The sequence below is a fragment of the Parambassis ranga genome, chromosome 22 (genome assembly GCF_900634625.1).
Source record: "Parambassis ranga chromosome 22, fParRan2.1, whole genome shotgun sequence".
Taxonomy (NCBI): Eukaryota; Metazoa; Chordata; class Actinopteri; family Ambassidae; genus Parambassis; species Parambassis ranga.
The window spans coordinates 6,862,429-6,889,879 of NC_041042.1; the positions used below are offsets into that span (position 1 = coordinate 6,862,429).

Here is a 27,451-nt window from a genome sequence, read left to right on the forward strand (position 1 = left end):
ATGGTGGCTTCAAATACACACCTTTCTTGCTTGAATAAACACACTCACATTCTTAACTGTATAATTTTGGGGGGACATTTTTTTTTTTTTTAAGGAAAACAATCCACTAGGTGGCATTGCCTCCTTTAGTTATTTTACCTCCTCTTCTTCTCTTATTATCAAAGTTTTTTAACTCTTTATTGAACTTCAAAGATGCAGACAATCCACTTTAACATTGTAAAACATATACAAATTAAATAATCATAACAGTAAATTAAGGTACAAAGGAAAACAAAACAAAAAGTATAAGGCATTTCTTATTCCGGGATCATTGAAAATGATTCTTTAGTGCAGTAGAGTGCGTTCACTTTTCTTGTTTGACACAAGATCTAAAGTATTTATATAAAAAAAATTGATTATAAAGCATATTGGCTTGTCTTCAAAATTTGTGATAATATCTATAGGTTTAATTGTGATGGACTGTGTAGTTCTCAAACACAAAACAAATGAAATGTTTCTGGCTCATTACCACAGAAGGTGCAACTGTCATCTACAGCAGCAAATTTCGAAATAGACTTGTTACAAGGGATACTATGTAAAATTTTAAAGTGATCTTCTCTGATTTTATTAGTAATACAAAATTGAAAGGGACATAACCACGCCTTTTGCCAGTTTATGCCAACTAACTGTGAATTCCAAAAAGATTTTCCCCTGAGTGAAATCTTACTTTTCTTATTATCAATGTGTCCAAACAAATAGACAAATTATGACATAATGACAAAAAGATAGAAACATATTAACTGAGGCTTGCACACACAAATAATGAGTTCCTAAAGTAAACGGTGTCTCAAAGTAAAGCACTCAACAGTGAAAGAGGAAATTGGAAAGTAGACTTGGTTACACCTGAGTTCTATTCAAGTTATGTAACTGATGAAATCCATTTACTTTAGGACAATAAGCCTATTGTTAAGTTTTAATAATTTTTAAAGGTTTTAGTTTGTAATTGACATCTATTAATGCTGAGGCTACTTTGCCCAGCTGAGGTCCCTGCTGCGGGTAACCAGCATGTGTCCATATTACCGATAAAGCTTCAACAAGAATTAAGCTGACTTCTTTATTTGCAAACTTTAGATTAGATATTCTAGTGACCCGCTGTGTTTTTCCCTCTTGTGATGACTTTCAGCGACAAAATGAACTAATTACGGACTGTTTGTGTTCGTTGATGAGCCACTGTGTCAGTTTCCTGTAACAATAAAGATAAATCAGAGCCTACTGCCTACTTAATGTGGTCATTGCGTTATTTTAACGCACAAAAATTTAAATCTTAACGTTTACATTGCTTGACGCTCCCTTAGCAGCTTTCAAGGCAGGTGTTTAATTGTCAGACGGCCCCTGAGAAGGTGGGAGTTTCTCTTGTTTCTTGGTGTTGGAAGAAAAAAAGACAGCAGCATCCCCATCACACCAGCAGCAGCACCAGACGCAGGCGATCAGGAAGCTTCGTGAGGTGAGCGATGTGAATTTGGAACTCGTGTGTCGGTGTGTGTGTCGTTGATCCAAATGTGGACCCGAGGCGTTTATTGCGCTATTTATGGCGTAATCGTTTTTTAAGTTGCTGAGCTGGAGGGTGGTGGGTGTGCAGGCTAATGGGAGTGCTGCAGCAAGCGGAGGGATTAGAGTCGCCAAAACAAATGCCTGACTGTAGAGAGAAGCGCCTTTCCTTTAAATATAAAACGCGCTTTCAAAATATTGTGAAGGTCCAAAAGTTCACGGTCCGGTGTCGTGTTGTTGTGGCTGCAGAGAATGAGCTTGTTTCTGGCAACGTGTCACTGTGTTACACCCAATCCAGGTGCTTCATTTCTTCCCACTGTCACACCTTTTGTTCCTCGTGGAGTCAGTTGGGTGGATGATTGAGCATCATTACCTGTGATCTTCTCTTTTATCGGATGTGAAACGTTTGAGTCTCCAGCTGTGAGCATGCTTTCATCCTTCTGTCTGCGGGAGCCCGCTGTTGTCTGTTGGATTCTCACGGACAAAAGTCTGTGATGGTCAACAGAGGAAGTAGTCTGACCTGTTGATGCTTATTCTGCTGCACCACTGTTAACTTCTGACACACAGCTTTAGTGTCTTGAGGTAAACTGAGGTCACAGCTGGGCTCATTGCCAGCATATTGTTAATTATAATTATATGTATTTTCCTGTTTTGTATATTGAAAGCACAGGCAGCAGATTTCACAGTTAATGAATTGGCAACTCATGCTATCTGCACCCAACCATGATGAAGGGAGGTGCCCTTAAAATTGCCAGATTTATAATGGACTTGTGACATTTTAGAGGGTCACTCTAGCAGTGCTCTACAATAAAGAATATGTCATGGCATACTGAGAGTTTGTGTGGATAAATGCCTTATTGTCAGTGGCCGAAAGTGATATTTAGACTTCATTGCAGGGTGATTGTATGACACTGTCTGATAACACTCGATAAATAACAGTGATGACAGCAGCATTTTTGTGTTGTTCATCAATTAAAGAGGAGCCCTTTGCTCCTTATTAGGCATCTATAAAACCACATATTATGCTTTCAATGTCATCCCAGAAATCAGTCAGAATAATTATGTTAATAGCTCAACCCATGTGGCTTTTAAAGGTCACGCGTGAAAAGCCAAGATTCACACAGCAAATGATTTGAATGAAGAAACAACCTATGTGTTTTTCTTATAGGCGGTAAATGTTAAATCTGTCAATAGCAGATTATCAGCCAACAATTTACAGTCTTTGCAGAGAAAAGTGAGTGACTGCAGTAAGTCTCCCAAGAAAAAGGATCACATGAATGCTGGTCATCCTTAAGTATCACACAGACATTAATATTTCAGGAGGCTCTCAGCTGAGATTGACAAAAAAGGAGCTTCCAGTAGTAAGATGGATGTAGTGCTTTTGTGCAGCAACTAATGGACAGGCAGTACTGAGCTGTATACATGCTAAAGAAAATATTAAACAAACTTTAGTGTGTAGCGTCCTTTACATGAACCTGTTTTGTGTTTCAGCACCATGAGCGGGTGGACAGCTCCAGCTAATTTGGTATCATTTTATTTTGTGGTCTTATTGTACATGTATAGAGGACCGTACATGCATCATAATGATCTTTATACCATCTGACTCAACTAGAAGATCTTGTTGTGTTGTCTTTACACTTCTAAGATCTGAGAGGAACCGCCCACACTGCACTCACATCTGTGTAACATCACACTGGCACCTTCCTCCTGTGCCTAAAGGCAGGGATAGTGCAGGTGTGTGTGCATGTGCATGTGTGCGGTACAATTGCAATTGCATGTGTCAGATGTATTTCTATGAGCCATCTCCCCAGCCATATGTCATGAGCTGCTGGGTGAAGATAAAAATGTCAGAAAAACACTTTAGTGAAACCCCTGTTGACATAAAATCGAACATAAACACACGCAGCAGAACAAAGCAGCGGCTGATACCATGGATAGAAACCTCCATTTGTATTCCACCTGCCATCTAAACACAGCAGTTATGCACCGAAGGCTTTGTTCTTTTCATGTCTTTGGTGGAATGTAGACTCCCTGCTATTTGAGATTCAAGCTGTGAAATTTTCTGCTGTTCCACAGGGGTCTGACACAAGCTGCACTGTCACCGATGTTAACAAAGAGCACTCTCCCATTAGATCGTTTATCACAAGACAATGACATTAGTTATTCATAGTCATACATAGATGTCAAACTGTCTTATATCCTCAGGTTGTGTGCACACTGCAGGTTATCTGTCACATCTAATATACTTCTTAAGGCAGTCAGAAAGGTCCTGTAGGTACACCTGATATTTTAAAATGAGCATACTTGTTACCTGCAGCAGGTTTTGCTGTGTAAGAGGCTGTCGGTGGAATCTTCCACAATCTCCTAGGCATGTAGACAAAACACAGATCAGATATGTTCTGTGGAGCAGTTAAGGTTCACTGTCATCCAGTTTGCATGTGGACTCAAGCATCACTGCTGCCAGATGGGTTCTAATGAGGAAAGGCCCTGTCCACACAGCAACAGCAGGGCAGACACACAGTGCACCCCTGGGGGCCTAATGAGCATGTGCAGTCAGACAGGAAGCAGGTGTTGTGTTTGTTGAGCACAGCCCACGTGTGCAGTGATTGCCTCAGTCATGCTATGGCTCACTCAGCCTTCAGAAAGGGGGGTGCTGCATTAAGTCCTGAGCAGACACACCTCAGTGAGCTGTGCTTGTGTATATTTTGATAAAGAGGCAGCAATGAAAGGAGTAAAGCCCACTCCCTTCTCCTCAGCTGAACAGGTGGTGAGCAGATTGTGTTCAAACCTACGCCCCCTTTCTCCCCCTCAGGCTGAGTCTAATGAGGGTTGCCCATCCATCCAACAGCACCCTCCAACCAATCACATACAAGAACATGATGCACTCACACATGGCATTCTCTTAAAATGCATATGAATGATTATACTACATGCAATATGGTCATAAGTATTTGTACAGCTCTGCCCTGCGTTGGTATCATTGCAGCTTTCAGCATGTTTTTTACTTTGGTTCAGAGTGAGGCATATCTGAATGAATTTGCATAGAATGGCGGCTTGCTTTGGTCTTTGGTCCTTAGAATGACATTCCCGTCAGCTGTCCTGTGTGTCTGGTGATAATTAGCTAATTAATTAACTAATCTAAGCTAGTGAACATTATCATGTTATGTTAGTACTGTCTCTAAGCATGTTAGCATGCTTTAGTCTTTAGCTGTAAGCACCACTGTGGCAGTCACACAGAGCTGCTGTCATGGCTGTCAACTCTTTGTGGCACCCATTTAGCAGAAGGCCTGCTCCTGTTTCAACACGATAATATCCATATGCACAAAACCAGATCTAAAAGAAACTCTGGTCCTAGTTTCCCTGCCACATGTGTTTCTGTGCTTCAATGGGCTTAATGCTTGCAGGGAGGCTGCAGAATGTGGGATAAACTTTTCCCAGTAAGAGTGGATGTTGTTACAGCAGCAAATTACTGCTCAAGGTTTAAAGTGAGGTGTTTGACAGTCAAGTGTTTAATATTCAGGTGCCCTGACACTTCCTGCCATGTAGCAAATGTAACTGAATGTGAGCATTGATAAGTGGGAGTGATCCCATTACACCACCCATGTGATTTTGCAAATGCACTCTGCGAACTGCCGGTCTGCTCTGATAAGACGGTATTGAGCCATTATTGAACCTCTGTTTCATGTGGATTATTTGAGGGCTTACCCACAAAACTGCAGGAAATGGAAGAGGTGAAAATCCAACATCATCAGTGTGTTAATGGAAATCCACTGAGTCACGATTAAAAGAGCGTTGTCGCCAATGTAAATCAAAAAAATGACATACATTTTTATGCTATTATGCTATAGTAGGAGTCTGAGGAGTTTTTTTGGATTGTTAAAAATCATCTAAGAAGGTCGTTTTTATAGAAATCTTTAAAAACATGGATTTTATTGGTGTCCCATAAACTCTTAAAATACACAGCACTTAAGAATTCAAACGTGTGCTAAACTACAAAGAGAAACCTATCTGTGTGGATTGCTGCCTCATGCAGAGAAAGCAGCCTCAAACACAGGGACTGGGAATCAGAAGAGTGACGGGGGAAACTGTGTGTTTAACACGGATGCAGTCTAGAAGAGAACAACAGCTCTGAAGCTGTGATTCTTTTATTTATGGTGATTGCAAATTGTCCTTGGTGCTGGTCTTTTGTCTCACGCTGCCTGGCAGTTGGACGGGTGCAGAGGTTTGGAAGTTCGCTTTTTATTTATGGTCCATTTCTGTGGGAAATCAGGGCCATAGCTGTTTCTCTCGCTTTTATTCCTTACTCAGGTAATCTATCTTGATCCAAATTAATGTTTGACAGAGGGAGGGAACGCGCTGACCACTAAATGCTTTATGGTATTTATTAGCCTTTAAGTAGCAGGGATGTATCGCATGTTAAAATGAGAAGATAAGCATTTCTTTTTTTCAACCTCACAAATCAGTTATATAGAGAATTGGTAAGTGATGTAAAAGAACAAACACTCTCAGCTGCCAAGACTTGGTTTAAACCTTGAGCTTAATCTTTTTTTGGATGACATCCCACTCTTGTTTTTCCGCAGCTACAGTGTTGGTCAGTTGATGGGGTGGTGAAAGCAGCAGTCTGAAATATCTCACCTTTTGGATGGATTGACAATTTTTGTTTATGCTTCACAGAGCATGATTGCTGAAAACCTCTGAAGGTTGACACACAGACAATAAAAGGATTTAATAAAATCAGAAAAAAGACTGTAAAGGTGGAGGAAGAGCAGCTTTGAATCACAATCACTGTCATGGCAGTGCTGTCAACAGAAGCTCCAGGCAAAGATACAAAAAAAATGTGGCACATGTCACACATGTATGCTTAATATGAGACAGAGTCTGCTTATGCATAAAGCTGATGACCTGAGACAGCACATCTGCCTTTTTTATGAGATATGAGATGGAGGAAATTCATTACCCAGTGAGCTTTTTTTAATGGACCATTCTTCAGTCATGTTTATATCAGGTTGAGCATTTGTTTCTGTAGGCATTGACTCACAGCCAGTCTGACGTGGCCGTTTGGAGAACTGCAGTTTTCGGGGTCATTTCTCAGACCTGGAATTTGCTGCTTTAATGTGACCAAATATCTGCAAAACATTTCTACAAACTTTTCTTGGTTGTCACTGTGAGCTTGCTAACAACTTATTTCTGCCCTGAACCAATCCTTGCTACAGAAACAAAAAGCTGATATAACTGAAATATTATTAAAAAGGGGTGATAAATGTTGAATTGAATCAGGGGTTAGTGCACATCACAGATCTCCGGACGAACGGTCTGATTGTTTTGTCTGTATCACCTCAGGGATGAGCTCCACACTATCTCACAAATACAGATACCTCAGCTGTTTTTTCCGGTCCAATGAGCAGATTAGCTGACCTGAGTTACCTTTTCCTCGTTGCAGATTCCACTTTTTCTGCTTCTCTGACTCACGCGGGTGTATTTCACCACCAGCTCACAGCTCCTGTGCTGAGTTCGGCATCTGCAATCATAATAGTCTCGCTGAGCACAGAGGAGAGATTTCACTCATTCCACCAGTGGGAGGCACAACACTGCTTCACAAGCCAAACAGCAGTTTGTAATCTGGTACGTTGGCTTGGAAGTCTGAACCAGAGCGGCAGAGAAATGTGCAGAGGGAAATAAGGATTAGAGTGGAGTTGAATAAGCTGGAGGAGAAATGAATACCTTGGGATCAGCATGTTTGTGTGTTGATACATGAGGGATGATGAGACAGAAAGAGAGTAACCACCATTAAACTGCTGAGTCATGCTGTGACGTTTGCCCAAATGTTGTGTGAAACCACACCACAGTCAGCCTGTATCCCTCAGCATCCTGCCCGGTGCTGGAGGTGGAGAAGAAGAGCCTCACTGTTAGCATTAGCAGCCTACAGCGCACAAAGTAAGCGAGTCATCTGATGCAGGAAGAGGAAAAAGCTCAAACAGTCGATGAAGGTCTGTTAAAGCCTCTGCATGTCAAACTGTGCTCATGCTGAATGTGTTTCACTGTTTGTTTATCTTCCATGATAGGGAATGATTTCTGTTTGATTTAGCTCCTGTTGCTTCATGTCACAGTTCACAAAGCTGCTCTTTGTTTTGCTTGCTTCCATCAGCTCATGTCAGGACTATAAAAATAGGCACGGAATAATTTTTGCTGCAGCTTTTCACATTAGGCTTTTTGACACATTGATTTACAGCGATGTCTGCTTGGTGTACAAATTCAAAACCAGATTGTTTTAAACTAATTTTTCAACCTAAAATGTGTGTCCAATATCACTGAAATATCAAGAATTCACATTCATTCATCATAATTTGTTATAGAAGAGTAGGAATTCATTTCCTGTCCTTGTGCTAAACCCATATGGGTATCCTTCCATTTTTAAAAGTAAGAAATCGATAGCTTAAATTCATTATTTGTAAAGGAAGAAAAAGTGATTGTGCATCGGCGTCTGCAGACAGCTGTGTGTGTGTGTGGTATAGATTTTCTTTGTGAACCTTCCTCTGGGAATCTCCTCCCTCTTCAGCTCCACAGGGAGGCTCAGATGCTGTGTATCTGACAGTATCTGAATATTGACTGCAAGCTATACAGTTTCACAACAGGATCTGAGAAAGAGACCACAGTGGTGCAGAAGGAGCCGCTGGTTGTATTTTTATACTGGTGCTGCTCAGCAGACCTCTCTGAGTGATGTACAGCAGCACTGCCATTGATCAGCTCGACTCCTACACGAGATGTCCTGCTGTGGCTTCTGCTGCACAACAAGCAGTGTTTGTTAAATGCCTCACAAAACTGTGATGGAGCCTCTCAGGAAGTGACATCATTGGCGCAGTGGTAAATCACACCGAGGTTTGGTTCAGTAATGTGTGCCAGTTTGGAGGCCTTTAGATTTCCAGCTCCAGTGGAGACTGGACAGCAGAGGAAGCGCTTTTGGTTTCTGCTTATTGATGCACAGCATATTTACTACAAAACAATGGAAACAAGAAATTAAAGGGGATTATAAGTAAGAATCAAAATAGCTGCCAACATTGTTAAAAAATGACCTGTTTGTTTGTGTTTGCCTGACTTATTGGTATTACTGAACTATCAGATGATACACAAAAATACTTATGTAGATATTGTAAAAGAACAGTGTTGTAGGTGCCATAAATCCCGAGTGAAACGTTTTGCATCCAGCCTTCACTGTTTGACTTCACCTCATATGCAGCTGCAGTTCTTACTAATGCTTCCTCACTACTACAGGCATGAGAGGTATTACAGATTATTTACAGCAACATGTATGTGCATTTTGAAATACACACAAATTCTGTTTTAATCTAATGGATTGCCTGTTATATCCTGCAGTCTATCCTGTTTTATAGGCCGTGTATGTCTCGTCCTGCTGCCAGTGAGTGAGTGCAGGTTGCCATTTAAAGACAATGAAGGCAGGTAGACTAGTGGTGTATACCCAGGCTAAGCAATATATCATTCACATTTAATCCCATGTGTCCTGAATAGTCTGCTTTAACAACTTCTCCTTGAACCTCTAACTCAGACTGGCTTCTCTTTAAGAACTTTAAGAAGCATGCCAATCGTGGAATCTCTTTTTTCCCATGACATCTGTTAACTCCTGTTTTCAGTCATGTGATGTCCAGTATTGATGCAGAGCTTTGTCAGCACTCTGTTTCTGCTCCATTTCCTCCGACTGTTTATTCAGTGACATGTGTACACAAGCTGAGCAGCTGGGAGTCGGGACTGTATTGATCAAAAGTGAGAATGGCGTGTGCTGCTGGAGGACAGATGGTTCGTGGCAGTGTGAGTGGTCGCATCCTATATGCATGCTCCACAGAGGAAGTGCCTGCTCGTCCTCAGCAGCCTGTTCCTACTAACAGTTGAATTAAATTGAGTCTCTGCTTTCACACAGTAACAATATGCTTCTGGTTTATTAGCATCTCTTTTTTTTGAGCCTTCAGCGTATTCAGTCAGATGGTGACTTTAATGTAACAACTCCAATTCCATTTGTCAAATAAAGCAACAAATGGAGATCAATTGCCGCTAATGGACCACGATGGTTATTAGGCTGATCCTTCTAAATGTTGTTCTAACTGCATTTGGAGTGACACATCTGATTAAAAAAGTGAGTCACAGTGAACGAGGTCACCACACCCTCACTCACTGTCTCCAAAGCAACAAAGTCTGAAAGCTGTTTGAAGTGAAGGAAGAAATAGCACCTACAAAACAAGAGGGTTCATCTATAATTTAATTTATAACACAAACATTAAAATGTTTTTTTATATTGCAAAAATTAATGGTAGAATACAAACAGGATAAAAGGATTGTTTGTTTCTCACTAATAAGCCCTGTATCTTTAATCTTTCTGTCACTTCCTTCAGCTATGATCCAGTGCTGATGGCGCAGTCTGAGCTGTTTTTGACGGCGGCACCGCCTGTGCAGGCGAGGCCTCTGAAGCTGGATGTTCTGAGCTTTCTGGAGACGTTTGGTGAGGACAACAGCACGGCTGAGAGATGCTACCGCTCGCACTCCCGCAGCAGCGTCCTCCAGGGTCTGCCATTTGGTGGGGTGCCCACGGTCCTCGCCATCAACGTGGTGATCTGGATGGTACAGACTCACACACACAAACTCATCACTTCCATAAAATACTCAGGAAATGTCATGATCAAACGATTTTTTTATTATATATTTATTATATAAATTATTCAATGTGTGAAGTAGTAGAATTACTAGAAAAACCCCTGGTTAGAAGCCTCTTCTGTACATGCTGGCTCAACAACAAGGTTCCTGAAAATACTCAAACTGCCAAAAACTCTATCAATACAATATAGAGCCACTGATGCAAGCTGACAACAAGAAATAAATCATGGTCAGAGGGCTGTTTTTGTAAACATGTACTGTAACTAATGGACACCCTGTCTCAAGCACTCCATTCAGTTCTTGATGATAATAAAGAGTAACAGCATCATTAGGAGTGTTGGACATCACACATCGATGTGTGAAATCAACTTAGACATTCTGTGTTAGAAACATTTGTAATTATTTGGGAACTTTCTCTCATATCTACTTCATTTTGAACTACATTAAATGATAAATTACAAAGTATCTTTCCAGATAGATGTGGACTACACAATGACAGGAAGGAGAAGAAACTTCCATGACCTCTAGTGCAGGTTTTTCTGTGTATAAATCCACCATTAGTCTAGTAAGGTGATTATTCAAGCTTCAAATTTAGTCATTAGCTTGTTTTCCTTCCTTGTCTGGAATCACATAATTGTGTACAGAAAGATGCTCAGTGTAAACACATCTGCTTGCAGATGACATGCACATCTTCTCCCTTTCACATAGGATAATACAGTATGAGCACTATGTACAAACAAGCATGCATATTGTTCCTTCTGTGTTCTGGATAATAATAGGCTTCCATTGTCAGCTGTCAACCACTGCAGTTCCACTGTCAGGCCTTGTCAAGCTTGATCTCTGCACTGATATAATACTCTGTGCCACCTCCATGTTTATAATTGGCTCATTTTATAACTGGCTGGTTGTCAAGCCAACACAGAGGGCTGACTGCCGTCTCTTAATGACAAGCATGAGTCAAAGCGTGCTTCCCCCCAGGTGACGGGAACACGCCTCTGCCTCGATTCCATCATCATACAGAATAAATCATCTGTGGGACTTGAGGGGAGAATGCCCACGCGTCAAGAAGGAATAAAACAAAACAACAGGGAGCAGCTGGGCACCAAGAAAACAGTGGGGCCTGGTGTGAACACAGCATTATTATTCATCTGCAGGCCTTAGTCAAGTTGTCCTGATTGTGTGTGCATGGATCTAGATCACTAACGAATGAATCATTCAACATTTATGGGAGCTTTCTTCCTATTAACACTCCTGTCATCCCCGCCCACTCAACCAAATGTCTTCTCAACTCAAATGAGGTAATAATTTAATGCTGCAATTACAATCAAACATCCATCAGCACTTTTACTCACTTTGCATCTGTCAGTGTCCACCCATAGCAGTACAGTGACGGACAGATTTTACCACAGTCTTTAGCATCAATCTACTATTTTAAATGTAGTAAAGTTTTTTCTATTTGCCATCCATTGGTGTTAAAACAGAGGCTATTCAGATTTACTCTTTCTATTGACCACACTTATCTGTTATTACGGCGCAGCATGGGCTCATGTGAGCATGCCGACCTGTCTCTGGTAGTTTCCAAGACAACCACATAGTACACATACTGTACTAAAGAAAGAAGACGGCTCTGCATTGCTGCTAATTTTATATCTATTGTTTATAGGTCCTTTTGCAACAAGTGTCAGCTTTACCATCAAGCTGAATGGATGCAGAGCAGGACTGTGTGTGTGTGAGAGAGAGAGAGTCAGACTTCCAGAGGCTCTAAAACGATGTCCTTGTTTTATGTGTTACAGTTTTTATTGCTCATCTTCTCTTGTCTGAGGAAAGCTGCATGGGACTATGGCCGCCTGGCTCTCCTGATGGAAAATGACAGGTAAAGCCCTCCCTCACTGTCTTACACAGACACAAACATACAGATACACATCAGGTACTTGCCAGTCTGTGAGCCATGTCAAGATGTAAGATGGAGTAATAAATCTCAGTGGAGTGCTGATGCTGCAGCTCCCTCTGCTGGTTGGTGGTTAGTGGTGTTGTGTAGAGAACAGTCAGCACTAATGGAGTGCAGCACAGACAATACTCCATATTGTCTGTAGTTTAACACTCAAACTGAATAAATCCCCTAATGTTAGGGCTGTGACCATTCAGCATGTCCATTACTGACGGACCTGGTTTTTGTTTAAAATTACAAATTTCAGACGATTTCACAACACAGAATCAATCTTAAGGACAGAGAGTTGATGTCTCATATCATGTAATACTGACTGCCCTACATTGTCTGTTCCAAAGATATAAATCTGTAAAAGCAAGTTTGCAAATGACATTGCCCAGTGTTTTGTTTGTTTACACAATATACAATGTACAATAATAGAATATCAGATTGACCAGAACTGTTGTCATTTTGTTGATTGATCTGGTCTTTAAATACCTTGAACTGAGTCCAGGCCAGTCTACATGACTCAACAGTTTTCTTCTGCTCGACCTGAGTCTCCTCTCCTGGGGAGAGCAGGCTAGTTCCGCCTGACTGATGGCGGCTGCTTCATAGCACTAGAGGGCAAGCAGCATCTGTGCATTTTTCCAAGCAGCCCTCTCTCATAGTAATTCAATTATGCTGCTTAATTTGACATGTTTGTTGAACTGTCAGTGGTATAGCCCACAGAGAAATATCCACAAACTCGATCACTACACTTGCTTTATTAGATTTAACCGCACTGTATTTACTGTATGTCTTCAGTGTATATTGACTTCAGATGGATGCTGTGCTGGGATGGTAGCAGTTAGGTTACATTCTGATGTGATGTATTGATAAACTGTTTCACTATTTTCCCCACTCAGTCTCACGTCCCTGTTTTATGGAGAACCGAGTGAGAAAGAGAAGTCTCCCTCAGAATCCAGCCCCTCTGACTCTGAGACCAAGGACATGGTGAGTCTTCAGATTTTCATAACTTTCAAAACACAGATCAAGTGAAGGTAGCTCTCAATAACACATCAGAAGTCAGCTAAAAGATTTTAAAATAAGCACTCCAATCACATTTTAATATTTTCAGTTCAGCAATCAGGCTTCCTTCCCCTGCCTCCTCCACACACTGTTCCGTTGCCCTGCCAACCCTCAGCTCCAATGCAAGATTAGCCTTCATATCACACAACAATGGAAAATATTCCACTGCCTCTCTCTTTAGTGCTGTCCAGTGCACACTTGAATGGTCCCAAGTAAAGCAGCTACAGCAGAAGAACACATCCAAACATTACATGGGCCTGCTCCACAGTGCCACTAGTGGTTCAAAAGTTTAAGATACCCACTAAAGAACTATATTTAAGGTAAAGAATCACTGTTTTTAAAGAGGAGACTGGAGGATTCACTGCAGGTCTCATTTTTAAGAAATACTGTCATCACCAATGCAGATGATCAGTAATTATCCAGAGGTGTCACAGTTAATTAAGCAGTGATATATTGGTGTCTAGAAATGCTGCACACTGAACTTTTATGACAAAGTCCATTCGTCTGCGATGGCACTGCTTCAAGTGCTGTGTGGGGAAAGTTTGGATCATGACTCAGCTGGATTGGCTGTGTCTCCCTGACACCTGTGTGATAGACTGAGGTCACTCCCTGCATGTTTATAACACTGTAAGTCAAAAAGTCAGACTGGAGTCATCGCCCTGTGCCTACACACAGCTGAGGCTGCAGTAAACTGATTACAGCTCCTGGCTAGACCTATTAAATCTCCATCTCTGTGTCACTCTGCAGACCTCATTACTATGCAAACACTTGGATGCATACGAGTGGCCAGATGTGGTGTGTGCAGACTTGCATGCTTGTGTCATATATCTTTAATAACCAATTCTGTTTTATGATTCTGTTCTCTTTCTCCAGGGCTTCTGCTCATGGCTCTCATCTCTTTACCATATGAAGTAAGTAAACACAAAGCATCTGCACCTTGTAATTATTTTCCTTCCCTCATCCTCCGTCCTTTTACTGGCCCCTCTCTCTTCACAGCTGATGTCATCGTCTAATGTAAAGTCTTGTGTTATATCTCATTTAGCAGCAAAAACAAATGAGTCTGGGCTCATGTGACCGCTGGAGCCGTGGTGTCGTGTTGAATATTTGCACTTGCATGAGTCTGACTACACACAACACATTTAGACCTGTAAAAAGCAATTTCCATGGTATCCATGGTTTCCATAGTATTATGGTGGAGTTTGAGTGGCTCTGTTTTTAGCTCCTGTGCCAGTGGTTCATGATGGGAAAGTGCAAACCCACCCTGTGAGTTCTCAATGTGTGGGCTGCCAGCGTGCTCTTCTTTTTCGTTTTCTTTTTTTTTTTGTTCTATTTTATGACACTGGGTTTCCTGAACCTCCCGCCTTGTAACCACAGCTTCTGACACAAAAGTAGTGGGGCCACCATTTTACCCATGATCAGGCTGGAGGCCCATTTGTCCAGGCTGCATACCTCATACTTCTCTGAATATAATCATGTCTGTATATGTGGAAACATCATCAGTGACACCTCAGAACAATTCACAGCATGTCTCTTTTTGCTTGGATTCTAAAAATATTTCCCCTTTTCTGGTACTGCAGGGACGAGGAGATCCGCAGCAAATGTGGCATTGACGCCGTCACTTACCTGTCCTTCCAGCGCCACATCATCCTGCTCATGACAGTGGTTTCCCTGCTGTCTTTGGCTGTAATTCTGCCGGTCAACTTTTCCGGAAACCTCCTGGGTATTTTGATCACTCTCATAATGGCCTAGCTAGCTGACTGTCTGACTAGTCAAGGGATATCCTTACCCTCAGGAGACACGTGGGGTACACTGAACAAAGGCCACATTTTATCAACGGATGTTACAACCATACCAGTGGAAAGTCATCAAGGGTTTCCCTAAGTCAGATTGTAGGAATAGAACGTGCTTCATTTCCTCTTAACATACACATGTAGGTGTCAGGGGCGGCCAGAAATGCCCTTTGGCAGCTGTGTGGTTATATTGTAGGAAATGTTGAGAAAGCCATCCCACAGTAGGGTGAAAGCAGCAGCCATTATGGGCTCTGTGAGGAGCTGGGCTGTCCACAAAAACTTTTTTATCACCGCTGGCTGTCATCAAATGTGTCACCCCACTCGTTAAATAAACAGACACCCGCTGACAGGCTGCCATGGCAACAGCAAACAAAGGGTTCCCAAATTAAACCAGCACTGTTAAGCATGACAGTGATGTTTGACCTCCGTGATAGGTTCACTGAGATATTTGATTATTATAAATGAATGGAAAACATGTTCTCTGAATAGTGACATTGCTTCACCCTCTAGACAAAAAGGAGGGGTTTCCTTTGAGTCATTACAGAAATTAAAATGTCTCGCTCTCTGTCATTTTTGGTTATTCCTACAGGAGACAGTCCTGAAAATTTTGGAAGAACAACACTGGCTAATGTTAGTGCAAAGTAAGCCCAGCAATGCATGCATGGCATCAAATCTGATGAAACATCCCAGAACCATGAAAACCATCTTTAATTGTTCTATTTGTTTATGTGCCTCAAAGGGACAGCTTTCTGTGGCTGCACAGCATCTTTGCTCTGGTTTACTTCATCATCACACTGCTGTGTATGGCGCACCACTCGATACGGCTCGAGTACAGAGAAGATGAGAAGGTCTGTCACCATAATCATCATACTGTTCATCTTTTCCACTGCAAAAATATACATCCTATCATGTTTCAACACTGTGAAGATGCAGAGTAGAATCTACTACAATCCAGAGATATATCTGGAAAAGTTTGAAACAGCTTGTTACTTTTGTTAGTGTATTATACAGATACGTTGCAATTCAAACTGATATGTTTTGTTCGGCATGTTCTGTAAACGATGAATGCTTGTAAGGTTGTGACACTAACAACTTATAATGATGGTCATTCTGTGTATTACAGGTAGCCAGGACACTGATGATCACCTCCATCCCCAGAGAGATCTTAGACCCTGGACTCATCACCAAACACTTCCAGTATACACTCGTTTTCTTCTCTGTTTTATTGTTGAGTTATATCCTCTCCATGTGTTGGATTACTTTGATCAAAAATTCATTGTGAGTAACTTCATTCTCTTCATTCAATAGTGAGGCCTACCCCAGCTGCACCGTCACTGACATCCGCTTCTGCTTTGACGTCCATAAGCTAATGATGCTGGACTTGGAGAGGTACAGTAACCCTTGCAGATTGGAGAAACACTATGTAGATTCAAGAGGCTCTTCTGTGAGGAAGCTGGTTGTGTTTCAGGCGCAAGGCGATGAAGGGCCGACTGTATTTTGCTACAAAGGCCCAAAAGGAGGGGAAGATCATGATCAAGACCCATCCATGTGCTCAGATATTCTGCTGTGACATATGTGGCTTTGAAAAGGTAAGGCTGCATCATGCTGTAGCTGTACCGCACAGAGTGAGTGCACAGTATGAGTGTTACCACTGGATGGCACTGCAATGCAAAAGTAGGTTTATACAGCATCAATGTAATGTCTTGCCAGTGTAACTCTGGGAAAGATTGAGTGAGTGGTAAGGTTTTTTTTCTGCAGGTGGATGCAGAACAGTACTACAGTGAGCTAGAGGAGAAGCGGACAGATGAGTTTAACGCTGAGAAGAACCGTATCTCCATGAAGAGGCTGGGCATCGCCTTTGTAACCTTTCGCGATGAGAGGATGACTGCTGTGTGAGTGAACAACATGACACTAGGCACGAGGCACCACAAAATCCACTGTAAGTCACACAGGGTCTCCCCGCAGGACTGAACATCTCTTTGTGTTTTCCAGCATTGTGAAGGACTACAGTCGTGTGCACTGTCGCCGCAGACCCCAACAGTCCAGCATTACTACTGTGGTGCAGTCACACAAATGGGGAGTCAGCTACGCACCTGCTCCCAGTGACATCATCTGGTGAGTTCTAGGACTCACAAAGTTTTTGATATGCCGCCCCTTAAAACTTGCTAATGAGAGCTCTCCACTCTTAGAGTGTGCTGCAACTTATCATGCAATAGATGCTACACCCATGACTGACAGCCATTTACCTGCAGTACAAGAAATGAATGCATGTGTTCTGACTGAGGGAAGAAACCTGAGTACCCAAAGGAAACCCACACAGACACTGATTTTCAGCGTAATATCTAATTTTGCATGAGTCGTGCATCATTTAGACACTTTTCCCTGTAATTAAACCTGACATATTTGGTGTCTCTGGAAACCTCTGGATCAAGACTAAACCTTGTACCAAAGTTCTGTGAGCCTTAATAATACTTCTCTGTGCAACATCAGCTTGTAAAGATTCACCTCAGGAGTCGATTTAATTAGAGGAGATTATGCTCTCTGGAAATGTGCATCTCCTTATCAGTGTCTGCTGCCTTGTTTCTCTTCTTATCTTGTGTTATTTATGATGTATCATTATGTTGCTGCTTGTGTGAGACAGTGTGCACTGTTTTTGTTTCATGCCTGATTGGCTGTTGTGTGTTTGTTTGCCTGTGCTGTGAATGTGTTTATGCACTAACTAGAGTACTGGAGCAGGCTCCGAGGTTGAGCAGGGACTTTTGTTCCATCATTAAAACTGAGCGCTGAAGTGTGCTGCTCCCAACCTGCTCCTCAGCCCAGCACAGTGGAAACACACTCACCCCGACTCCCAGAGGAGATGACTGAATTGGCTATTTTAGGCATATGTCAATAAATACAGGACATGCATGTCAGGGGAGAGCTGTGTGTTGACTGTCCTGTCCGTCCTGCTAGATGAGGGTGAACTGAGCCTCATTATTTTATCACATCACCAGGGAAAACCTGTCAGTGTGCGGATCTCGCTGGTGGCTCCGCTGCGTCCTCCTCAACATCCTCCTCTTCCTGCTGCTCTTCTTCCTCACCACTCCAGCCATCATTGTGAACACCATGGACAAGTTCAATGTCACACGGCCTGTGGACACTCTGAGGGTTAGAGCTTTGTTCCACCTGTGACTTTTGTGCAGTTCATGTTGGCCCATTCAGTTTTATTAATCAACCTTTTTATGTCCAATACAGAGCCCAGTCATTACCCAGTTCTTCCCAACTCTCCTGCTGTGGGCGTTTTCAGTGCTCCTACCCTTCATCGTCTACTACTCTGCTTTCTTTGAGTCCCATTGGACCAGGTACTCACCAGCCATCGACCACCACTCTAACGTGTCCTCTGAAATGGAAATGCTGCTCCTTTGCTTCTTCAAATGAACCCTTCATGTGGAGCTGCTTGTCTTCCTCTCAACTCAGTATTTTCTTTTTTTTTTTCTATCCCAATTATTTTTTTTCTCTTTTACCCTCTTGCTCTTTTTACTCTCTCCCTCCTTCTCCCTGTCACTCTTCTTCCCGCACTGTTATTCTGGGCAGGTTGTCATAGAGATCTCCATGTGAGGATAATGATATGCACTGTAGTCACCATGCGCCGTTCCTCTGTGCATGGTTACTAGCAGGAGGAGGAGCAGAGCAACTGTGCATAAGGAGACAGCCTCACGCAGCACCTATAAGCACCCTTTCTTTACATAACCACCCCCACAAACGTGTTGTGCAGGCGTGATGTGTGAAGGAATGAATGCAAATTAACTGTTTACTGGAGTGAAAAATGTAGTTCGAGTAAATGAACCCTGTACACTCCTGTAATTGTGGAGTCAGCTGAGTTTACAGACCATTTATTTTGTAACTACATTAATTTCATAATCATGTCATTAAGACATTTTTTATTATCAATGTCTCAGGTCTGATGAGAACCAGGTGACGATGCACAAGTGCTTTTTACTGCTGGTCTTCATGGTCATCATCCTGCCCTCACTTGGCTTGTCCAGGTACAAATACAACACATGTACAAACGCACGACACATAAAGTGTCAGCTTTTGCACATTTTAATGCAGTTGTTTTTATGTGTCCATTCCATAGTCTTGATCTTTTCTTCACTTGGCTCTTTGACGTCCACTTCCTGGAGGAGAAGGAGGTCAAATTCCAGTAAGATTACTCTTTTTGCTAAAATAATCTACAGAGAATCAATCTGTAGCAGCCAAGCTTTCATTTCTTTTTTCTCGGTGCAGGTGTGTGTTTCTGCCCGACAACGGTGCATTTTTTGTAAACTACGTGATCACGTCCAGTCTGATCGGCACAGCCATGGAGCTGCTTCGGATCCCTGCGCTGACTGTGTATGCCCTCCGTCTCTGCTTTGCAAAGTCCCAGGCTGAGCGGATTCACGTCAAACGGGTTAGCAGAGTCTCGGTGCATTTTAATGTAGGGTTTCATTTATAGTTTAAAAAGCTCACTGTGTTTGTGTTTTTGTCTGCAGAGTCAAGCCTATGAGTTCCAGTTTGGCCTCGAGTACGCCTGGACCATGTGTATCTTTGCTGTCAGTATGACCTACAGCATCACATGTCCCATCATTACACCCTTTGGTGAGCCGCATACAATTACACTTCTTGTATCATCATCTACCTCTTCTTCTAACCCTCTTTTCCTTACCGTCTGCTTCCCATCGCATTCCCCTCCTGGTTGCATGTGAGTGTGTGTGCTGTCTCTCCTCGTACTGTAACCTCACTCTCCTCTACTGCCTGCCAGCCCGATGCAGACTGTGTGAATTTGCTGCTGTAGTCCCAGACACCCAGACACAGTGAGTTGCGAGCCAGACGCCCACTCTGCTCCTGTCTCTGCCCAGAGCTCACCAAGCTTCTATTTACTTCTGCAGTTTAATCATCAGTCCAAACAGGCACCTTTCATACACCAGCTTCTTCTCTGTGCATTTCACCTGTGTTGTTTTCTGCAGATTGCCATTTAGTCCTCCAAACATTTCTCTGTGGCAGCACTGAGACAAATAATCTCATTGGTGGAGTAAAACAGTCAGTGTGAAGAACCACACAGAACCCAAACAGTGTTTTTATTTTATTTAAGAAGTGTCAATCTCTAAGATATTCATTAAGATAAATGTTTAAGTCTATCAACAAATAAAGAAAAGTAAGAAAATGATGTTTGAACCAATGATAAAACTCACTGAAACTTCTGATATATACTGCTGTTTCTGGTATGTGATGTACTGTATGAGGAGTGGAGTGAGAGCCAGCAAACACACACACATGCGACTATTTTGAGTGGTACATTGAGTCTTGTTTGACAGAAACCTGTCTTAACAATTTGGCATACAGTGTAAATTAGAATGAGCTGCAGTCAGTCAGTGTGCTGCTCCGCATACACAAACACTAGAAATTAGTGATTACTTTTACATCACTTTTACTTCACTTTTGTGACATGCTTATTGTATCCATCCAGGTCTGGTCTATGTGATCCTGAAGCACATGGTCGACCGATATAACATCTACTATGCATACGTTCCTACCAAACTGAACCAGCGGATCCACAGAGCAGCCATCAGCCAGGTCATTGTGGCTCCCATCCTCTGCATGTTCTGGCTGCTCTTCTTCTCTGTGCTCAGATTAGGTAAATTTAAAACTTCACTTTCTTTATTTTCTTTAGTTATAAATGCATTGTTAGTGTGTTGATGTAATGTATGTGTTTCCCTCTCACTGTCACAGGTCCGGTTCATCCCATCACCCTCTTCACCTTAGCTTCTCTGATCTCCTGTATTGTCTGTTACCTCTTCCGCTTGTGCCTTAAGAAGCAACCAGACAAGTCGACAAGCTACCAGGTCAGATCTCCCAGCTGAGTGTAGTATGTATTTTGGTGTAGGTCAAACTTTTCCCATTGATCTCTCCCTTTGTTTCAGATGTCTGATCAACCAGCAGAGGGGACATTCACTGACTCAGAGAGGAGTGCTGTAACATCCACCACCGCCTCCAGTGTACACTATCAGTTTTTTTTATTCCATTCAAAATACATTTACAAATGTTATTGTTATATGTATTATTATATTTACAATCCACCCATTACTATATATGACCTGAAACTGGATATAGAGTGATTGTTATGTCAAGTGTTGCTGAGAGCCTCTGACATCTGAGGCTTGTCAGCTGCTGTATACTGATGCAGCTCTGAGTGATGGTGTGAGAGAATCTACCCCAGACCAAAGACAATGTGCAAAATATATTGCAGTGCAATAATTTGACTTTAGTGGCTTTGCCAAATCCTCAAAGCCCACCATTGTACATTTGACTATTTTTAACTATTTTATAGCCATAAGTACTAGTAATTACATAGCGTGACATTTTACAGTCCTTACTTGGTGCAAAGATAATATATTTTTTTCTAACTGTGTACAATGAAATAAATATGATACATATACATGTTTATGGATATTTACATCTACATGTCTTACATAAGTGTAGGCTGGGAATGCAACCTAAATTTAAACCCATATTTCATCTCTCACACTGCCTGTAAATTAAGTGATTTACTGTGTGACACCATCATAAACTATATGTTGTTCTGCCTCCCTCAGCTCTTTGTGGCATCTGTGTTGCTGGAACCAGAGCTGGCTTTGACTCCGATGCCCTCCCCAGCCCACCACAGCTATGGCGCCATGGCCAGCTCCCAGAGTTCAAGCCACGACCCAGTGGAAGAAGAGGAGTGCGGGGAAGAACACACTCAAACGCATGAAACTGAGCTCCAAGACCCACCAGACCCTTACCGCTCCAGTCCGCTCATGGACAGCCCCGTGGGCTACCAGTAACACCAAATCACCCAAACTGATTTCCACTTGTCCATCAGCTTGGGAACAAAGATTACTAAATGCTGCAATGCTGCGTTTTCACAACTGACCTCAGACTCCAACTTAGCTGCCTCAGACCCTGAGACGAGATTGGGCTTGTTAGAAATGCTGAAGAAGCTGAAGAGGAAAGGAGCAAGAGAATACAGGAGTCCAGTGTATGTAAACATTTGCCAAAACATCTCCCAAACTAATCTCACCAGAAGATAACACCACGCTAAATGTACAGATTATTTTAGATAATTACCAGATGCTCCATGATGATTCTTCGGTGGCTTCATTTGTAAGTGAGAAAGGTTAAAGTACAGAGAGTGACTGGGGGGGAATCGCCTTTGGGTTGCCATCAGAGATACTCTGCCCATGCTATGACACTTGGACATGAGTGGAGGTGAAAGATTGCATCAGAGTGGGTGGTGTGAGCAGGCTTACCCCAGCAGACTGACAGAGTGGTCTGGGCACGGGTGAGGGTGAGGGCAGCTAGTTGTGAAGCCATCTGCAGTGAGAGAGCAGACAGACGGAGGGGCCGAATGTAACTCTAAGAGATGTACTGTAAGACATGTACACTCTCTCCATGGAGGCACAAGCAGCTTGACTGAACCTAAAGCTTGTTGTAACTATTATCAATTTAAGGTTGCTATTTTTGCTACAGTATTTTTGGTGTTGTTGATATTGTGCTTTGGAAGATTCAAAGGATTTGTTGAGCTGTCCCATTGTAATCATAATAATATCTAATTATGCTATGTACATGACCTAATGTTTTATTTATTTATTCATTTTAAATAAATAGTTTGACATATTTGGAAATTGCTTTCTTGCAGGAATTTTGGTGAAAAGACTGACAACATTCACAGCTTAGCTTGATACGAAAACTACTGTGAACAAGGGAAATGGTGCTTTAAAGTAACATTTTCAAGTTCTCAGTATGAAATTTCATCTGTTAACTTAGATAACCGATCCCGACCTCAAAATCCAATATGGCTGCCTGTGCATCAACTGCATGTGAACTCTTTTTACCTAAAATACTGCTTATAACTACTTCCGTCTGTTTGTGCCTCAGTCACATTGTTACAGTGTTTGTATGTGCAAAATATTGTGTAACACAATGCTAATAACCTGGATGGAGAACAAAATCCCAAAGTATCCCATAAGAGCAAGCATTAGGGTTTCCCTTTCCCCATCTTGGTTTTCTAACAGAAAACAGGGTAACGCAGTTCTCATTTCCAAAGTAATCATAATGCAGCATTATTTGTTCTTGGTGGGTACAGTAACTTCCTGCTAAATTAAGCTATTAGGAGGATGGTTACATCAATCATGACATTTAACTCCAGGCATTAATGTAGTTTTTTAAATGTTGGAACTATTCCTTTAACTTGTCCAATTGATGGGTAAGATATAAGCACATCCTGAAATCACATTTTGAAAATGGGGTTTATTGTGACATCTCTCATCAACATCAACTTTAACTGCACTCTGTTACAAGTAAAGCCATTATATTGACCACAAATTAAAAAAAAAAGTTCCATCAAGCCATTTCATCTCTCCTGCATGTCAGCTGTGTTTCACAATTGGCATTAATACCCTCAAACGTTAGGTCTGTTATGTGCTAAACTAATAGGTTTACAATCAAAGTGTATGTCTGTCATTTTAGAATGTGTGGGTAAAGTTGGTCTCAGAATGTTAACTGACTGTAATTTGTTTTTCATGTCTTTTGCTGTGCCTTGAAGAAACACCCCCTTTTCATGTGACAATCCAGCATGGCCTGAAATATGCTGCATGGACTGAAAACTTAAGGGAAATGAACGTCACAACCATAACAAATACACAAGCTCTGCAGAGTCTCATCGGACCATTATACAAGCTCATTTCATTAAGATAAAACAATCTGCATACACTTATTGTCTTTGGCTTTTCACCATATCACACACGTTCATTTGATGAGTTGTCATCGGTTCCACTTTTTCGCTGCGCTTGAACACCTTTGGATTAGTGAAAAGTGATCAAACCTTATTTGTGCATAAAGTGACAGTATGAAAAGTTTTGGAACATTCAAACAACCGTTATTGCAGATACCAATGTTAAGTGTGAAGCTAACTTTGTGTATATGTGTCACAGCAGTCGTATCACTTTTTAAAAGCTGTTTTGTGTCATGGCCTTACTTGGTGCCTTGTTCTTTCAGTTCATATTTATCTGGCCCTCCATTGCTGTATTTCCATACAAATAGTACATGTACTCTGTATGGCCATACTCTCTGTAGAGGATAAAAATCTTTAAACGCTGTTCATCCAGCATCATTCCCTTGCTTATAATGTGTCTTAGTTGGTTCTGATAGTACTTTCATTTGTGCTTTTATAAAATTGATGGTACGTTATTTCTTAAAAGGAAGTGTATTTTGTTCCATTTTATAGGGAACCTAATTGTAGTTCCTTATGCTGTATAAAACAGATGAAAGCTGGCAGGGTATGAAGTGGTCAGTCCAGAGAATCATGGAGTAAAATCTATTTGGAAAGAAACATCAAAGGCCATCTCAAAATTTCTGCCAACATGTCCTGTGGGTTTTTCTTCCAGAAGCTTGTTTCACAGATCATTAAATGTACTTTCCTTTGAAAAATACAAAATAAAACATATTAGAGTATTCTTAGCTCTAATGGCCATGCAAAGAAGGATTGTCCATTTTCATGCCTAACTAGTTTTATTGTATCCTGACTTGTCTGTTCAGTCGGCCTGGCAGTCCGACGTCTATTAGCTTTCCAGACATGCTTGCCTCTTTTTGCTCTGGGTTATAAAATATGTGTATCATAAGTACAAGATTTTAAAATTGAGCCTGCTGTAAATGTGGGTTGTCATATCTCCAAGGAGCTTGAGGTTAGGGGACAGACTGCATTTTAGATTATTTCTCTTTTAGTCTAACAACTTTACATCTGTCAAAAGTGAAGTGCTGTGATCTGAAATTAAAATTAATTCAGCTCCATCCACTCATCTTGTGCCATGAACTCCTTGTTGCTCTCCTCTGCTGCAGACTCCAATGAAAGGCTGTGAGACACAGTGACTCACACTTGATGTTGTAAATAGAACCAATGATTGTTTCAGGAAATGTGTAAAGAATAGTTTGGATAGTTTTCTTTTATGAGTAATGTTAAAATTTACCATTTTAAAGAATCATTTGACATTTGGGGAAAAAAACCATTGTTGATGCCATAACCAGCTGGCTGTAGGCTAGATTTAATGGATAGATCAACCACATCATCTGATTCTTGGCTAAATAAGTCTAAAATTAAATTGAATGTCCCACTTCTCCGCTCCAATAGCTCATCAAACAATCAATGCCCTCTTTAACAATGCTTAAGGCATATGTTAGATTGTTGTTTGAAGCAGTGTGTTCACATGCAAACTGCCCTGATGACTGTCCTCTCTGCCCTGAAATCATATCAGAATATGTACAGGGCTGTTAATTGCATGAGCATTAACAGCGATATCATGCCATGGGAAGAGGCTGTTCCAGCTAATATGTGAAAATGTCCATTATATGCAGAGTGTCTTCATAGCTTAGAGTTACGAAAGCAGAAAGAAAAGTCCCTGACATTTCCCCTGTCACCCGTGGCAACAGCTTTCTCAGTGAAAGGTGAATTCCTCTGGGTGCGTGGCCTGCCTCCTGCCTTTCTCCTGCCCAGATTCTCAGAATAGAAAACGTCTCTACCTCCTGCAGCAAACTTGTTGCCACTCCCAGATGGGTTTGTTTCAGCATGCAAATGTAGCTTAAACAGATAATGCTCTGATATAGAGATAGATAGAATTTTTTAGTAGTTAAACCTGAACTCAGGAGCCAGCATGATTTCACCACAGTGGATCGTTCTTTCATATCACAGCTGGAAATGGTCCCACTATTTATTAGCTTGAGTAATGTTTACTAAAAAGTACAGTGGCCATCTGTTTTCTAGTGAAACTACTTGTTGCTGGGTTTTTTTTTTCAAGCTCTTTAGTAGGAATATATGAGTGTGAGCCTGAGGACACGACCCAGGCTGACACATGCATTAGAAAATGTTTAATTAACTGTATGATGAACTGATCTGTTCTTGGTTGCAGTTGAGCTGCTGCTGACAGACAGCTCATTCTCACTGCTGTGGCTGTTGCTTGGCAGACTCGTGTTGCAGTCTCCAGGTCCTACAGGGTGTGAGCCTTTATTAGCCTGACCCTGCATGCATGTCCACTTCTCGCTCCTCTCCACACTGTGATTTAATGTGAGTGAGTGATTGAGCAATGACTTGCTTTCATCCACCATCAAAAACAGCCTCACACACACACACACACACACACATACCACCATCACTTAACAGTTGCCATGACAACGTTCAATACCCCTTCATTCCAAAACACATTGCAGACTTTCTAAAAATAATGTGTGTTGTCTTTTCTCACAGACTCTTCTCCAGACGACTAGATACACTACAGCAAGGTAAGACTGCTGAACTGTAGGAACACAGGGGGGATATACATATTGTGTACTTTTGTCAGCAACTTACTGGATCTTGCTAATATTAGAGGAGCTAGTCGGAGACCTTAAAGAAGGTCAGATGAGATTCTCTATGAAGCCAGTGCATAAACAAACTGAGCTTAGACGTGGTGCATGAAGCCAACAGAAATCCAGCAGACTCTGTGTTGGGACAGACAGTCAGTGAGGATACTGCCGACACTGCAGGGAGACAGATTAAGGCCATGTCAGCAGCTTCTCCAGCAGCAGAACAGACAGCCAGCTCATGGATGTGACTTTTACAGTGATACAACCAAATTGTCTCATTTGTAGAAATGAACGATCATAATCACCTCCCTCCTCTACTGCTATTACAATGGCTTCAGCTACAGGACACACAAATGAGCAGATAATAAAAACACAAATTGTTGCAAAGAACACAATGAACTGTCTAAAATTTAACATCCTTGATGTGACATTGTGCAGTTGCATGAGTGAGTGATGTGCTGATGTGCCTGAAGTCGCGCTCGTCTCTGTAGCCAAGGGCGATGAGCCATTCGATGCTTGGATGTTATGTAACACTAGGGGATGGGTTGTCAGTGGGAAGGAAATCAGGCATCATGTGATTGATTTCAAAAGCTGACCACTGTGTTGCGACCATATTCAGTCTGAGACCAAGAGCACAAAACACACTGACCTCATTTAGCAGTAAAATATCCACAGATCACTTTATTTAGTCCCATGTAAGCACATAACATGTCTGTCTTGTGTAAGATGGAATCCAGTTTACAAAGAGTGCGTGCTTGTGTTAACTCAAATTAACATTGTGCATTTTTGGTTGAAGGATAACTAGGTGAAGTCATCACTGTTCAATAGCAGCCAATAATGATGAGGTAGACAGTGACACAGCCAATAGATACACATCTGGATGTTAATAAAGATAACATGCCAGCTGTCAGTCATGCTGACCAAAAACAAATTACAGTCATCAAAAAGAGAGACATGGGGTACAACAAGCTGCATAGGACTTTGTACTGATACTAAGAAAAGAATCACTATAAATACACCACCTACACAGCCAGTTCACAACACATCACACCTGTGGGCTGGTTTAGACTCAACAGACTGTGTGGGAATA

At 41.7% G+C, this 27,451-nt stretch overlaps 1 protein-coding gene across 1 annotated transcript; it reads left to right on the forward strand.

Moving 5' to 3' along the window:
* Positions 1-1,459: 1,459 nt before the first annotated feature.
* tmem63c (transmembrane protein 63C) lies at positions 1,460-24,034 on the forward strand. The gene is made up of 23 exons (XM_028395429.1): positions 1,460-1,483; positions 9,927-10,152; positions 11,979-12,058; positions 13,018-13,105; positions 14,054-14,091; positions 14,758-14,900; positions 15,560-15,611; positions 15,710-15,818; positions 16,094-16,167; positions 16,279-16,359; positions 16,439-16,559; positions 16,729-16,862; positions 16,963-17,085; positions 17,964-18,117; positions 18,205-18,311; positions 18,909-18,995; positions 19,088-19,153; positions 19,237-19,399; positions 19,482-19,587; positions 20,456-20,623; positions 20,719-20,831; positions 20,910-20,984; positions 21,582-24,034. Exons 2-23 carry the CDS (start codon positions 9,943-9,945, stop codon positions 21,810-21,812), a joined length of 2,523 nt encoding a protein of 840 aa, XP_028251230.1. The 5' UTR covers positions 1,460-1,483; positions 9,927-9,942; the 3' UTR covers positions 21,813-24,034.
* Positions 24,035-27,451: the final 3,417 nt, after the last annotated feature.

Excerpts from the sequence above, each read along its gene's own strand:
- tmem63c (XM_028395429.1), top strand. The coding sequence starts at position 9,943 with ATGGCGCAGTCTGAGCTGTTTTTGACGGCGGCACCGCCTGTGCAGGCG. Across the intron at positions 18,118-18,204 it reads GGCCTGTGGACACTCTGAGG|AGCCCAGTCATTACCCAGTT; the intron begins GTTAGAGCTTTG and ends TGTCCAATACAG. Across the intron at positions 19,154-19,236 it reads GAGAAGGAGGTCAAATTCCA|GTGTGTGTTTCTGCCCGACA; the intron begins GTAAGATTACTC and ends TTCTCGGTGCAG.